Here is a 15766-nt window from a genome sequence, read left to right as displayed (position 1 = left end):
GAGCCAGGCATCCTGGCAACCTGGCATCCCGGCTGCAACACAGCGGACATGAGGAGGTTTGGTTTAGTCTAACGATTATGCACTTGGGAAAGGAGAAATCTTTAGCTTACGCGGGATGCACGTGTATTGCAGGGGCTGTATCCAGGATCAGCTTCCCAGCAGAATGACCAAGCCAGGAATAAAACTTAATTATCCTCAGTCTTTTCTGTTTGTGCAGGTACACTCAGTAATTGCGTATGGGATTCCTGGCTACTGGTAAGTCTGGTGATTTCTGGTTTATTTGTTTTAAATTTTTCAATTTAATTTGTTAGATCCCAGGCTGTCACGACTAACATTTATGTAGAGCCATACTGGAGTTCCTGCACCAGTTTTATGCTTTGAAGATAAATAAAGGTGTAGAGAGAAGTACCTAAAGTGCTTATTTTCTTTTTGAAAAGATCATGGTATCTTTGTTACTCTTTTCCTTAAATTTAATCATCTGTTTAAAAGCCATAAGTGCCTTTAGAAATGCACAGTATGTCTTTTCATGAAGCCAAACAAAGATTTTTTACAAAACCATTTCATTTTGTAATTACATGTTCTATTTATGTCATTACATGTATTTACACTAATTATGCTGTTAGTTCTAATTACACTAATTGCATAAATACATGATAATCAACTAAAGTTTACTTTCAAAGAACAAAAGAAATTAACTCTAGACCTACATATTTATGGCCGTGAAACAAATCTATGAAAAGAAATCGTCATGCTTAAGGGCATAGCTTCAGCATACTACCCAGAAAATTGTGCTTGCCAAGACCTCCAGCATACACGGTAGGAACAACGTTCCTGGTAATGAAAAAGGTAGTCAGGATATTCTAGTTAGCAATTTAATGAAAAGCTTATTAAATTTATGAATGCTATACCAAAAAGTGTCCCCAGTCCCATGGTCTCTTGCGGCAACACACCCTAGAAGATTTTTGCTCAATATTCTTTCTGGGGAGATAAGTTATAGGCAAAGAAAAATGGATGGTTTCACTGGGATTCTGTTTCTAAGCAGGATTTCCTTGCCTTTCTGCCCACAAGGTGTACACAACAAGTCATCTTTTGGAAATACCTCCAAAAACAAAACAGGACCCTACAGTCCCACCATTCAGCGGCAATGAAGATTCATAGGAGGGTCAGATTTTAAACTTGGGGGGGTTCACAAGCATAGTTCTGCAGCGCTTCTGCATAATGCTGTGATGTTCTAGGCTAAGAGCCACTATTTATCCGTAACACTGTTTTAAATACACAAATCTCTTAAACTTGTAAAATTAATGACCACCCTCACACCCCAGGTAACATTATAAATTTATATTGTAATAATCCTCTTAAACCTACAGCTCCAAGGATGCTATCTTGCCCCACATCTATTAGACTGGTAAGGTTAAGATTTCATATCAGCTGAGCATTTCCATGTGGAAGTAGATTAAATTTATATAACTTCTCAAATTGCCTCAAAAGTACACACAATCCAATGTGAATATATCTAGTCAAAAGCCAAAATGCCTGTTAAAGAGAGATCCCATTTCTACAAGGAATTCTGATTTATATTTTCAGTTTACATCACAAATGTAGTTCATGAAAGAGATTAAATCTTATATCCCGATTTCTACTCTTTTACTCAATGTGAAGAATTTTAATGTTATTTCCGCCTAGAAACAATCTGTGTACATGTGGGAAGCCGTACACAGCAAATGCCAGAAACTGTATTGATAAATACAATCTAAAAATTGCAATATTCATTTCAAAGAAGATTTAAAAGCTCAGCTGACAAAAAAAAATGCTAATTCAATCTCATACACAGCCTGTAAACCCGATGTTATACATCTGATAACATAAAAGAAAATATCTTAAGCTTGTATACACCTTTCACAAGAAATACAGCTATAACCATGCAAGGTGTCTAGATTATTATGAGATCTACAAATCTTGCATTTTTTGATGCTGGAAAGTTTGAATGATGGAAATCAAATTTGTCAGAGCACCTCACTAGTGGGGAAATCGCTGTGATTGAATAGAGAGATGAACTACTGGCAGAACCATGAGCACAAATGCAGTAATTACATAGGCACACAGAAAAATGTTTGGAAATGGCCCCCATAACTTAAACATACTGTAGCTCATTTATTAAAAAAAAAATAAAAATCACCTCTGGATTTTCCTCCTTTTTCTTTTTGGTAGCAGGGGGTCCCTGAGCTGACTCTTCAGGAGGTTTCTTTGTCTCCACTTTACTTTCTGTCTGGGTTTGAACTTGAGGCTGAATAATGATAACCTAAAAGACAATGTAAGAGAAGAGAATTCACTATATGAAACTGGATTTTTCTGCCTGGAACCTTTGACTCTTCTTTTAATGTTAACTTGATACCTCTACAGCCAACAGATGCAAGTCACAAACCAAAAATATTAAAAAGCCAGATACCTAGGTTAGATTTCTAAATCCATACTTAAGTTTCTAAAAATTAGTTTTTATAGCTGCATTATAAACTTACTGCAGCCTAAGGAAGCCACTTCAGTGCCTCTGAAAATTAGGACACTTTCTATTTAGAGGACTCCTGGAGCTGACTCAGCAGCCTTGCTTTAGCCCTTGTGTTGTCAGTGATTTTAAGGTCTTTCCTTTGATTTTATTTTGTATACAGGGTGAAGAGACAGAATTACTACACATTCAAAATGATGGCGTGATCTCAGTTGTACCAGTGTTATTTCAGAGTAAGTACATGGGGATGGGAAGGAAGATACTCCTCAGTACTACTCATGCAACTGTGATCAGAGTTCAGTCCTCAGCATTTATGGGTTATAAGCAGTGCACGTCCAGTTTGGTATAAACAAAATAAACTATATGTGTTTTAAATTAAAATTCATTCTGGTTTAGAACCTATAGGAATACTACGCAGATCTCTTACATGCATGTATTAATGTGTTAGTATATCCAGCTGCTTGTATTTGAATTTCCACATTAAGATTTACGTGGTGCAGGTAACATTCTTTCAGAAGCTATTAAATTAAAAGGAATGAAGGACAATTTCTGACCACAGAACTACACATATATCCACAATCAAAGCTTCATGAAGGACTATGGAAGACCTTAACCAAGTTTACCTTCTTCATGAAGGTTATTGGATTTCAACACTAGGACTCTTCCATCCATTTCATTGTTAACTTTCAGTCAATGTTATTTAATTGTTAGATATAATATTTTATCTCAACTCAGTCGGTCTAGAATATTTCAGAGCATAAAAGGGGATGGTTTTCTTAACCAGCAGCCACTTTAAGTAAGAGAAAAATAAATCGTATTATAGAAGTGGGGAAGAGATGCCTGCTTTTATTTACCTCAAAAGCCATCCTACATCCTGTATTCTTTTTTAGCACTGTACGAGAAGCTGTGCTGCCAATGAGACCCAAAGTAGCAGGATCCCTGTAGCAAATTACAACAAATGTCTGCTGGGTACACTGGCAGCCTTTGTTGAATCTGTTTCTGGTATGAGAGTGGTGAAGTTCTTGCATTTCAAAGCTGAAAAGCAGCACAAAGAGGAAACAAGTAATTCATAACTTGACTTTTTCCTACTGATTCATCTGCTGATCAGTTTTGAAACCCTGAGCTCTCATTCCATTTCGTCTTCCCCTGAAAGTGTGAAAGGGAATGCCTGATTATTGGTTACACTCCCCTGGGGTCAGTTGATATAACTCATATCACTGTATAATTGCAGAGGGAGTCCATAGGAAATTTGAGCCTGCATGGATTCAAGAATATTATTAGTGAGGATTGGTTTAAGGACATGGAAGATCACATGGTCCCATTAATGTCAGGCTACATCATGCTGCATTTTGTTCCTCCTAAAATATATTCATGTACACAGATCAATGTCTACTAGTGTCCATGTGTCCCCTTAAGAATTTCCGCATTGCTTTCTGATTCTTTTCTTCAAAAGGAACCACAGACATCACTCTGCACAGGGCTGTGCACTCCCAGGGGAATATTCTGCTTATATCTGCAATGTAATTCCTGCATTTGATAACAAAAAAAAAAAACCCAACAAAACAACAACAACAAAATAAAACAAAAATACGCTGGGAAAAGCAGAACCTACCTTGTTGTCGGCACTAATGAGGAGTGGTTGCACTTTAATGCTGTCGTTGACCACAGAGACAGTGGCGCTGGTGCTGATAGGAGTTGCATTGTTGGGGGAGGTGGAAATGATGGCGTACGCCACACCTGCACTGCTCAGAGGTGATGAAATAGCTGTGGACTCAGCAACATTTTGTGACTGGCTGTTAGATGACTGTACATGGCTGACGGTGTTATTGGCAGTTGGCAGGGCAGGGCTGGGGTTTTTGATGCTGACTACAGTTGCCTTCTGGAAGGTAGGAGGCTGCTTGGAAGGTTGGTCTCTGCACGGGGAGATAGGGAGGCTGTCTGGAATCAGGGTCTTTGGCCTAACCTGCAAAGAGAGAGTGAGATGTTATTAGGTACAGCCTCACCACAATAGACCAACACTGCATACACGTGCTCTTCCAGTAGAATCTCTAATTGCATTAACCACGGAACAGGAGCACCTAGAAAAACATAACGTTATCAACTTGAAGTAGCCAGGTATTCATTTACTTGTAGATATATCGCCAGCGCTCCTCAGTTAAGTCATTTTGGAGTCCTTAACATATTTCAGTGCTGAACAAGAAGAGAGGAAAAAGTCAATGTCTCGCTTTTATTAGCACACATCCATACAAATGCTACTCAAGTGACATCCAGTTCTCAGTAGGGATGTTCAAGCCAAAGCCTTTGCAAAGAATGGAAACCCCAGAGGCAATAATTTCCTGTTCTGAAGGACACAACAGTGTTAAGGAGTGGGAACTGAATCATTAAGGGAGTTGTGGGAAAGCATTTACAGGAACAGTAAGTATATGCATTTACACTGGTGATCAGTGAATGAAGAACCTCATATTTTTAAGATGTGCCATGTCTAATGGAGAGGAGATCAATCACACAATTACTCACACAGAATCACAGAATCACAGAATCGACTGGGTTGGAAAAGACCTCAGAGATCAGCTCACCAAAAAAAAAAAAAAAAGGAAAAAAAAAAGATACCCATAACCACCGAGCTTTGTATTTTGTTGCTGTGAGTAAAGAGGTAGTTTTCAGCTGCAGGTGGATGCAGAAGAAACTTCCATGGATGAAGGCAGTGTTTGCCAAGATTTGTGAAGGCCGCGGCTTTACCCAGAGCCATGAATGATAGCTGTGAACAATTGTTTCCAGCTAATGTGATGTGTTTCCCGTGGGGTAATTAACGTCACCCTGTCAACATGGCTCTGCCTTAACAACATGTTAAGTACAGTTCTAGGACTGAAAATAAATAATTTAAACTGCTTCACATGAAGTTAACTTCACTCCCAGCTTATTCGTTAACACAGCCACATAAAACAGTCGGTTCCCTCTGTGCTTATTTCGTCCTGTCACTTCTCGCACCTTCCATACTGTGAAACAAAATGACAAGTTGTAACAGACAGACATGGGAAACAGCTGCCTGTGTCACCGCTCTGGAGTCTGCGGGAGCCCTTCCAATGATGCTGGCTTCAATCCTGAGCCTAAGTAAGCAATTTAGTGAAAACGCAGGGAGGATTTACCGATGTGCAGAAAATCATCTCTCGAGGCTGGCCATCATCCTCTATCGTGTCAAGGAGGAGCCATACCCGTTCGTGCCCTCAGCAAATATTAAGCGTAGCAACACATGTATTGCGAGCTCTTCATTATTTTGGTAACTTGGCCCTCAATTGCTAAGAGGATCCCAACACTTACAAGAAATGCAAATGTGTATTACAGGCAGTGTCCTGCTTGGGAGTGTCTAAATTGTCAGTCATCAAGGTATGTGGAAAGTGAAAGAGGAAACAGCGCTGAAGAAGAGCAAAGAGAAGGATTTGCCCAAGGTCCTGCAGCAGACTCGTGACAAAGCCAGGAAGTCTCTGCGGTCAGCTCACGACTTCAGGGGGACACTGAAAGGCCTGGCAGTCCCACCATGAAATGATGCAAAACTACACCAAACTATGAATAACCATATTCAAGATATACTGACAGTTACAGAAGCCAGTTTTGCTCTTTTTTACTCTATCCAATCACCTATCTAATGATTGTTTGATTTATGTAGTTAAGATATCAGACAAATACCCTAGCCAAGACATTTGAGAGGAGTCTATAATCAACTTCTTATTTTCATAAGAAGTGCACAGAGGATTGGTTTAAACCCATCTTGGTCCAGGCATTCTGCAAAACTAAGGCTTATAACATAAACAACAACTCAGTGCAACAGGAGATGTGATATTCAGAGCAACTTGTTAATGTCTGTATCAGAGTCAGTTATAGAAGCAGATTTTGTAATATCTACTTTCATATTTTCATAATAATATGCTTTCCCTCCCATGTTATATCTTATATAAATCTCTCACACGTAAGACTTTAACAAATTGCTCATGCTCATGTGCTCAGAGAGACATTCACAGAAATAGTATCATTATTCAGAAAACAAAGTCTGAGCAGCTTGGCAAAATACAGTTAAAATGTATTACCATGGCTAAAAAATCCAAATTTAATCCTTAGCTGTTTGCCTAACATCTAAATTTTACCTTAAAACAAAATAATTTTATTGTAAATTAATATAACATCTGTTACCAACAGAAATATTGCAAATACACAAACAGATAAGCACGTATATACAGAGGAAGAAAGAGAATAAGGAGCACTTCAGATCAAAGATTCAATAGAACAGTCACTGAGATCTTTAGAAAAAATCAAGACTGACAAAAAATCAGCTCAGGAGTTTTTCTAGCCAAAACCTGTCATGTAGTCTACCAAGATCTACTGTATCTGTCACTCTAAATTGCATTTTATATTTAATCAGAAGTCCAATTAAAACTAAATGCCTATATATACTCCAGCTATATAATTTTCTTTTCTACACTATTACACCTATATATTGACTGTCAGATGTAATACCTCAGTGAATCCTACACACACCCTTAATACACTTTCTGCAAGTTATGCATGAATGTGCATTACTTAGCTATAAAATAAGCTGTTCCTGCACAAACAATTAAACAGACTTAATTTTCCAAAGTAACATATTCTCTATAAAGCACTGCATACTGAAATAGCAGCTACAATTTACCTAACTGGTACAGCACAAGAACATATGCCAGGCGTTTTCTGCCACCGTGTGATACAAAGGAGGTATAGCCGTCTTCACAGCATAAGCTTCTGGCAAGTTCAGCTAACATTGTGAGAGCACATTTATTTGCAATTATGGAATAATATAAGGGGTTGACTACAGAAGAAATTCCAGGTACTCCTGAGTTAAATCTAACATAAGTTAAAGTTAAAATAATGTTTATTTCCCCAGCCTGCAGGCACGCATCCAAACCAAAAAATCAAGCACCGGAGCCCCTTGCACTCTAACACCTATGAACTTTCCACCCTTGAATATAAACACTAAGCGTAAAGCACTCAATAAACAGCTAAGTGAAAGGCCTTTAGCAGAGTTTCACATTAAAAACCAAAGTGCTACAGTAATCTGTGGAATAAACAGTGTCAGCTGGGAGGAAAAAAGTGAAGGAAAGAGCTAGTGTAAGTTCCTTTTTCTCACGGCAACACTGTAGCTTGAATTTGGGAGATGAAAGGAGGACAGTGGCACTAGCAGAAGTTTGGAAGTCGACAGCCACTGAAGAAGAACTGGAGAAAAACTAGGGCAGGGCACGGACTGCATTTCACATGCAAGATATCAAAAAGACGTTTTCTACAGAAAGTAGCACAGGTTGGATGGCACCGGTCCCCGTTACAAGAGCCACAGAAATAAAAGGCACAAAAGTTTAGCAAAGGAGAAGAAAGAATAACAGACAGCATTTATGTTACCAAGCGAAAGCTGCAACTGTTGGCGAGCGCTGTAAATAAAAATCCTCCTGTAGCTCAACCCTCCTCTCCCCAAATATCTTTCATTTAACTTCTGACAGCTGTCAAAACAGAATGTGATACTACCAGGGCTCTAAATGCAGGAGGAGAGCTTCTTCTTGAATATAATGATTTCACCAACCTGTGTTGTTCTTGAGTTTCCTCAATACCCACAATAACAGAAACATCTGATTTTAGGCAGCAATATTCACACAAACCTGATACTACTTAAATAGCCTGTAGGTGAGCACACTGTTCAAGAAGATATCCCCAGACCTGAGAATTCACTAGGTGGGGGCTGTCTGCTTTTCAGACAGGGAAATAACAGGGAGCCTGATCCTGTGAGACACGTAGAGTGCTCTTTTGTTCAGCAGCCTCTAATTTCACATATTTTAAAAGAGTTTCAGATCAAGAGGGAATCAGCTCCTGAGACTAATGACTTCTTGTGTATCCCATATCATTAAACTCCATCCAGATGCCCCCACAGGAAGCCCAAAGGCTTCCATTACACCAAAACATCATTCCAGCTCTCAAGAGCACAGATTGTTGAATATTGCAGAGGTGAAAAAACTGCTGTGGCAGAGGTGGGAGAGCCTGATGCGTGTCACCATTAACAAAGGCAACTGTGATCACGGGCAATCTGTCACCTGAGCTACATCCCATCAGGTGAGCCACTCCCATGCTGTGGTAAAGAAAAAGAATGCAAAAAAGAAACACCCTTACAAAACAAGCCCTCAAGATCCAGCTCAAACAAGTATGGGGGGAAAGAAGGAGAAGGGAAGGAAAGGACATGACTCCTCCCATCTCTGTGGGCAATCCTATGTAGTCCTAAAGGACAGGATTTAATTAGAACAGTTATCTCTGTGCAGATCTGCAGGTGCTATGAGAATTGTTAAGGGCAATTCTGGTAAATGTGTTCTCCTTACAGCCTAGCAAAGAAAGGAAGTTAACAAGTGCACTTCAATTACAAAACCAAAAGGGATCATCATGATCCTCCAGCTCACAGACTGGCCATATAATTTCTCCCAGAAACTGAAGACTGATTTAAAAAGAAAATACTAAAGACTCCTTAACGATGAATTCATCACAAGCCCAAATAAACTGTTAAAATATTTTATTATGCTCATGACTGGCGTTTTATTGCAAGGCTGAATTTGCCAAACTTCAGCTTCCAGTCTCTGGAACTTGTTATAGCTTTGTCAGCAATTCTGAAGAGCCCTCCCCCTCCCCAATATCAGATATCAGCTGGATCATGCTCAGCATCAATCAGCCCTTCATACTGGCAGGGCCGATCTGCATAAGAGTAAATTTTTCAGTTCAACGAAATATCACATTGCCTTTGAGAGAAAGACCATTATTCACACTTTATTTTCACTTCACCCTTGTACCCTGAGCTTAAAAACAAAACCTCAGAATGGATTTGGCACAATTCATATGTCACAGAGGCAAAGTGCTGGGAGCAGCAGACAGAGCTTTCATTCTTGAAAAGCTTTAGAGGATCACACAGAAAACATTAGCAATGGCTGATAAAATGAGTGCAATATGGGGTAATTATATCCTTCACCAGAATGAACAGATGCACACTGACTGCAGTAAAGCTGTGTCTATTTATGCCAGCTGAGGACCGACTCTCTCTCTCTTCTTTTTTTAATCAAAAAAAATTACGCAAAGGAAAAGGTTCTGTGTAACTTTACAGCAACACCACACTCTAAAACCCAGGCCGCTCAACTGACCTGAATACAAGTGTTTCCAGCTTACTTGATGTTTGGTTCCTCTCCTGATAAGCTCCTACAGTCTTCAGCTTGGTCTGAGACCACAGTCAAAACAAATAGTTTATTTTCTTGCCACACAGGGAAGATTTAGAAACATATGTGACTATGGATCCACATACACTTTTCTTCCTTCCCTTTGATGGGGTCACACAAACAGGAAGTTACTCTTCAGTTCGTATCATGAGGAAACCCCAGGCAAGATGACCCAGTTCAGTGAATCCTATGTCCACATAGAACGTAAGTCTCCCTTTAGCACCTGCCTGGAATATTAGCCTGGGGAACCACAGAAGAGTGATATGAAATGCAGGGCAAAACCCAAACAAATTCTCCAGCCCACATCTCCAGTACCTGCTGCTCTGGACAGTGAGGACCAAAGAAGAAATCTTAATCTGTCTGAAACCAACAGCAAATTTGACTAGATTCAGCAAGGCCAGAACTGCACTGAGCACCTGGAAATAAACCCTAGTCTCTCATTTTACATGCCATGCCACCCAAGAATCACTCTGTGGTATTTTCACACACATGCAAATTACATGCACTGTATCAGACATTTTCAATGGGACTGTGTACTTACTGTGCCTTGGTATTTCAATTTGTTAGACTTGGATAGTCAACTTTAGCATAAAGGTGACACACAGATAGTATAATCCCTGTGCAATTTTTTAAAGACAAAACTATTTAATTTAGTTTTTCTTCTCCTTCAGCTTTGCTTGATACTACAGAAATGGAAGTTTTGCTGAGAGGGATGTTTTTGTGGGAATCAGGCAGCTCTGCTTTTTGTGGATGTTGGCATAAGACAGTCAGGTGGGAGTTCTTTATTAAAAACATTAACAGTGTTTTGAACACAAAACTGTATTTTCTCAGAACTTGACTGACTTTTGCTCATGAAATGTACATTTTCTCCTCAGCTATGCTGTCTGTTTTTTCTGGTTTGGCATTGCTGCTATTGAATTGATGATTCATTAAGTGGCCCTTTTCCATTTGCAAAGGGGAAAACTAACATTAAACCAGCAAATTAAAATCAATATTATTCCAAAAAATAGCAGGTAGGGGTTGAAGTTGACAAGGATTTCTGGGGTTTTTTTTCCTTCTGCACAATGATTCTGTCCTTGAATATGTAGTTATCTATGTGCCTCTGAGGAAAGAATTTAATCCTTATTATTTAGGATTTCAATGGAAATATAAAAGCTAGACTTTGATTATACACACCAGTCAATAACTTACTTCCATTTCTACTCTTTTCAGCATTACAAGTCAGCTTGCTTCTCTCACAGATATTCATCTATGATTAACTTATTTCAATATAAAGCGTCCACAAAGCCTTTAAGCACAAACAAGCAAACATCTGTCTGCTTTCCTCCTGCCCGTATACTTTCATAGGCAAGTTCTGGACTACACCATGCAGCCGGGCATTCACTGGACTCAATGTCTGATGTCACTTTAAAGACGATGGATATCACTGCTTCTAGACAACAATAAAGGCACATTATAATGATTCGAGTGGCCTTATTTGCTAGCCATAATCAAAAAACTTGAGAGACAAAATAATAATAACAGTAATGATAAAACTCATTCCCATTTGCTGACAGATTGAGCAAGATGGAAACACACAAAAATCTCAGACAATCAGATGAGAATGAAGGTTTTAGGGACAGGAAATAGTGCAGAGAATTTCTCCAAACTTCTGTTGAGGTACCGCAGAGAAAACCTTTTTATTTGCCTGTTTGAGCCAGAGGTCTACAGCAAGCTTGTACAACTGGCATGGATACTCAGAGACACAACAGAGTCCAGACACAAGCCAGACATGAATCTGAAGCATAGCTGTAAATGGCATCAGTGGAGAGGGGGGGCATTTCTTCTCATCTTCTGATGATGCATTCAACATGGAGAAACACAAGAGTTTTCACCTGGGGAAAAGGTACCATGTCAGCTGTTAAAACGGCTTGAATCTTTCCTGGAGGTTGTATGGATACCTTAGGCTCTTACTTGCAGACTATCATGGAAATCAGTCTTTCCAGGTCCTTTTCAAAATGTTCAAGACACTGATCAGATCTGAAAGACCTGAGCATCAGTAACAGCCAGTTCTGCTTCTCCTTCCGCACCAGTCTGGATCAGTTCTCTCATTAAGGACAACTGACTCCGAAACTCAGAAAGGCAGAGGTAACAGCAGGAGGTACTATGGAAAATTTGCACCTGGGTATAGTCCCCCTTGAAACACCACATGCATTCATCTTTGCCCATACTGTAGAGGACCAGATTTCTCATCAGTGCCCATCTCTGTCACACCACCATCCGCAAGGAACAGTTCTTATTGCACCACCTTAGTCATACCTTCATCTGTCTTGGCTACACTACAGCAGTGTAAAATACCTACCACGGAGGACTCCACAGGCCCCAACGAACTCATGCCTCTCTCAGCAACACAGACTACCTCTCAAACCTCCCCACCAGTGCATAACTGAGATTCCCACAGACTTTTCAATAAAGTCTGTGTTTTCATCCCAATTTTCAAAGCTCTCCCTTTGAAGATTCAGTATGAAACGCCAAGGTGGCCACGTGTCTCTGGTGCAGCAAGTGTCTACGGCAAGGCTGATGCTCATATATACAGGCATCTCAACCTTCTCTACAAATTAAGGGCACAAACCTAATCACTTTCTATAATAAACATTTTCTATGTTATGCTCCTCTGACAGAAATATACAGTGGCATACAATTAACAGTAGCACGCCTATTAAAAATAAGCAAACTGCTAAAAAGGATCCCTAACCAGAACTCTCAGCTGCACATGCTGCTTCCCAAAGGGAAGGATGAGAGAAGAAATAGCTTACAACAGATGTTAATCTTTGTGCTTAACACATTACTGGAAGGTGCTCCAAATACAGTGACAAGCACAGTAGAAAAGCTTATGTAGAATAAAACAGATTAACAACTGTATTTGTTAAGGACTACATTTTCAGCCAGGCCTCTGCAAAGCTTTCTTCGAAAAAGCAATTTTGTTCCTGTTTTCTGCATGCATACAGTCAATGAATATTAAATACTGTTGCAAAACCCTTAGCTTGGTCATATACCACGCTGATTAAGTTACCTTGAATTAGATTACCTCTCTTCTTTTCCACTAGCATTCCAACATATCCCCCTGGAAGTGCTGAGGGTTATATACCAGAAAGGTACGCGACAGCCCTTAGGGGATTAGAGTCCTTTTCTCTCCTGATATTGTAATAACAACTTTACCCGATTCAATTATTCCATACTTAAACAATTAAGTGCTCTTGTCTGTCCACCGCACAATTCCGTATAACTTTTTATACAAACATGCGTACCTACTAGCTGCATTTCCAGTTTCTCGAAAGGCTGACTTGCATTTAGTAATATTTTTTCATTTTGTAATGGCTATGCACAGTCTTAACACCTTACACATATTTTTTTTTGTTAGACTTCCAAGATGCAAACAGAGAGGAGCTTTCCCACATTCCGATCTGTTAACACATTTCTTCTACAGTACACAGTGGCATTACACAGCTTGGGTTCTGTCTATAGGAGTCATTGTCTTTTCAAGAAATCTTCCTGAAGCCCTGTCACCAGGGGAAGCCAGGAGTAGTGGTTGGTTTTGGTACACACATAAAGAGAAGCAGCAGCTATCAGTGGAAATGTGCTTGTGAGAACTATGACAAGAAATTTTTGAAATGAGAACGTGCAGTTAAGTTTTGGGAACATCTCAAGACCACAGTCTCTAGCTGGGCTCACAAGGTATCCAGTGATGAACAAACATACAGTGACAAAACAGTCTCTATCCCAAAGCAGCCCAGTTACCAAATTCAGACCTTACTGAATTATGAATATTAAAATCACTCCAAAAGATAAAAAATAAGCAGCACTTGACAGCAGAACTGCTAGAGTCAACTGAAAAACATACACATTTTATCTGAAGTGGTTATGTGTACCTGTTTTTTCTCTCAGCTAACCTGGGTGATAGTTCTACCATAGGTGTCTGCTACACGACTCTCTGCTCTAGTCAGGAGTGTGATGAGCAAAGCCATCTTAAGCCCTCCCTTCAACCAGGACTGGAAAAATAGGTCAGGGAAACAGCATTACAATCTGATTTAACCGCTATTCAAATCATCACAGTCTCTCCATTAATTTGAACAAGAATTGGATTGGGCCCAAGTTACTGACAAAAAAAATCAGAGGTTTATTTTAATATCTTAATTTCATTTAAAATCTTCCATTCGAAGAACAGAAAGTAAGATTTCCCATATGCCTTCGGGTGTCTACAGTGAGACTTAAATTTTACTGTAAACCAGTTAAAAATAGACAATCTGCAGCTGGAAATTGGAGCCCCAATCTGACATAAGGCCACCCCTTCCTTACATTTGATGGGTCACATAAAGCAGAGGAACAGCTCAAGAGTGTTTGAGTAGAGGACCTCAAGGATTTGCTTTTCAGAGTGCAGAGGACAGTCTGAAGTTTCAAAACATCTCAGACAGCTGGAAACCTCAAAGGCCAAAGTAAGAACATAAAGCCTACCTGGAATTAACTTCCTACACATCACAGCTCATAGCAGAAATTTTATTTATTTGATGAAAGCAAAAATAACTTCATATTCTGTAAAAAGAAAGAAAAATAAGAAAAAAGAAAAAAAACCAGAAAAATATATATTAAAAAAAAATCTGCCAAAGAGGCTTGTTTTGGCAAATAATGAATGCCTAAAGAAATATTGTTTGTCTTGTGCAATGAACTTGTAATTAATGTTTGTTTGCTCACCATTTAATAGCAGTTCTGCAATAAGTGATGGAATTTTGCTGCCGTTTGTGAATGCACAGATTTTGAAGCTTCATTCCCCATATGGAAGAGCTCCCAGGGGGTCATATCATAAACCCATTCAAATGAACAAAACAAACGACAAGTATCTGTAGAAATGTGGAAAATGAGAACGCTGTATGTATTATTTTACATAAGTATTGTTAAGTGCCTCAGTTTACTTGTGTGGTGTTTTCCTGCCTGACTGCATAGAGCTAAATCAAAACAGCCAGTCCAGATAACAATAAATTAAAGCAGCAAAAATATAAAACTCCTTTGGATGTAATGTGGAGCCCTTAAATGGAGGAGTCCTCAGTTTCTTCCAGCAGTCTGGCAATATTTATTCTTCTCATGCCTGTATCTAAATCTAAAGGGAGTCTGAAGTCCCAAAGAGATGACAAGACTGGCCAAAAGAGGACGTCAGGCAGCAATCATGCTGTCAAGAATGCAGACGCTCAGCTGGATTAATCACACTCCTCTACATGCACCTGGAGCAGCAGTGCCATCTGCCTGGCTAAGAGTGAAGCCACTTTCAGAGGGAAACTCAAGACAGTTAGGCTCCTAACATGGCAGGGATCCCAAAAGAGATTCGTCCAGGCCTTCCACACCTCCATAGACAAGAAGAGAGGCAGCAGCACGTATGGACATGATTAAGCTGCCTTAGGTGATTGCCACTGTGCCTGCCACTGTACTGGCACAACCCCGGGTGTCAATACAGGCTGGGGGACGAAGGGATGGGGAGCAGCCCTGTGGAGAAGGACTTGGGGTACTGGTGGATGAAAGACTGGACATGAGCCAGCAATGTGCACTTGCAGCCCAGAAGGTCAATTGTATCTTGGGCTGCACCAAAAGGAGCGGGGAAGGTGATTCTGGCACTCTGCTCTGCTCTGGTGAGACACCACCTGGAGTCCTGTGTCCAGCTCTGGAGCTCTCAGCACAGGAAAGACATGGACCTGTTGGAGAGGGGCCAGAGGAGGCCACCAAGATGATCAGAGGGCTGGAACAGCTCTGCTGTGAGGACAGGCTGAGAGAGATGGGGTTCAGCCTGGAGAAGAGAAGGCTCCAGGGAGACCTTATTGTGGCCTTTCAGTACTTAAAAGGGGCCTATAAGACAGACAGGGACAGACTTTTTAGAAGAGCGTGTTACGACAGGACAAGGGGTAATGGTTTTAAACTTGAGGAGGGGAGATTCAAGCTAGACATGAGAAAGAAATTTTTTACAATGAGGTTAGTAAAATAC

At 40.0% G+C, this 15766-nt stretch overlaps 1 protein-coding gene across 4 annotated transcripts in view; it reads right to left on the bottom strand.

Moving 5' to 3' along the window:
- Positions 1-15766, bottom strand: part of PHF21B (PHD finger protein 21B) — a gene marked incomplete at both ends in the record, with an annotated part of 164063 nt that overhangs the window by 22658 nt on the left and 125639 nt on the right. For all 4 annotated transcript variants that reach the window (XM_082067045.1, XM_082067047.1, XM_082067046.1 and 1 more), the window contains 2 exons: positions 2177-2299; positions 4113-4463. In XM_082067045.1, coding sequence (XP_081923171.1) covers positions 2177-2299; positions 4113-4463 — 474 coding nt within the window. The remainder of the gene's footprint in view (positions 1-2176; positions 2300-4112; positions 4464-15766) is intronic.

This window comes from Streptopelia decaocto, assembly GCF_964273445.1.
Source record: "Streptopelia decaocto genome assembly, chromosome: 1".
In the NCBI taxonomy this organism is placed as follows: Eukaryota; Metazoa; Chordata; class Aves; order Columbiformes; family Columbidae; genus Streptopelia; species Streptopelia decaocto.
Note: the sequence above shows the minus strand (reverse complement) of the source record. Positions and strands in the feature narration are given on the sequence as shown.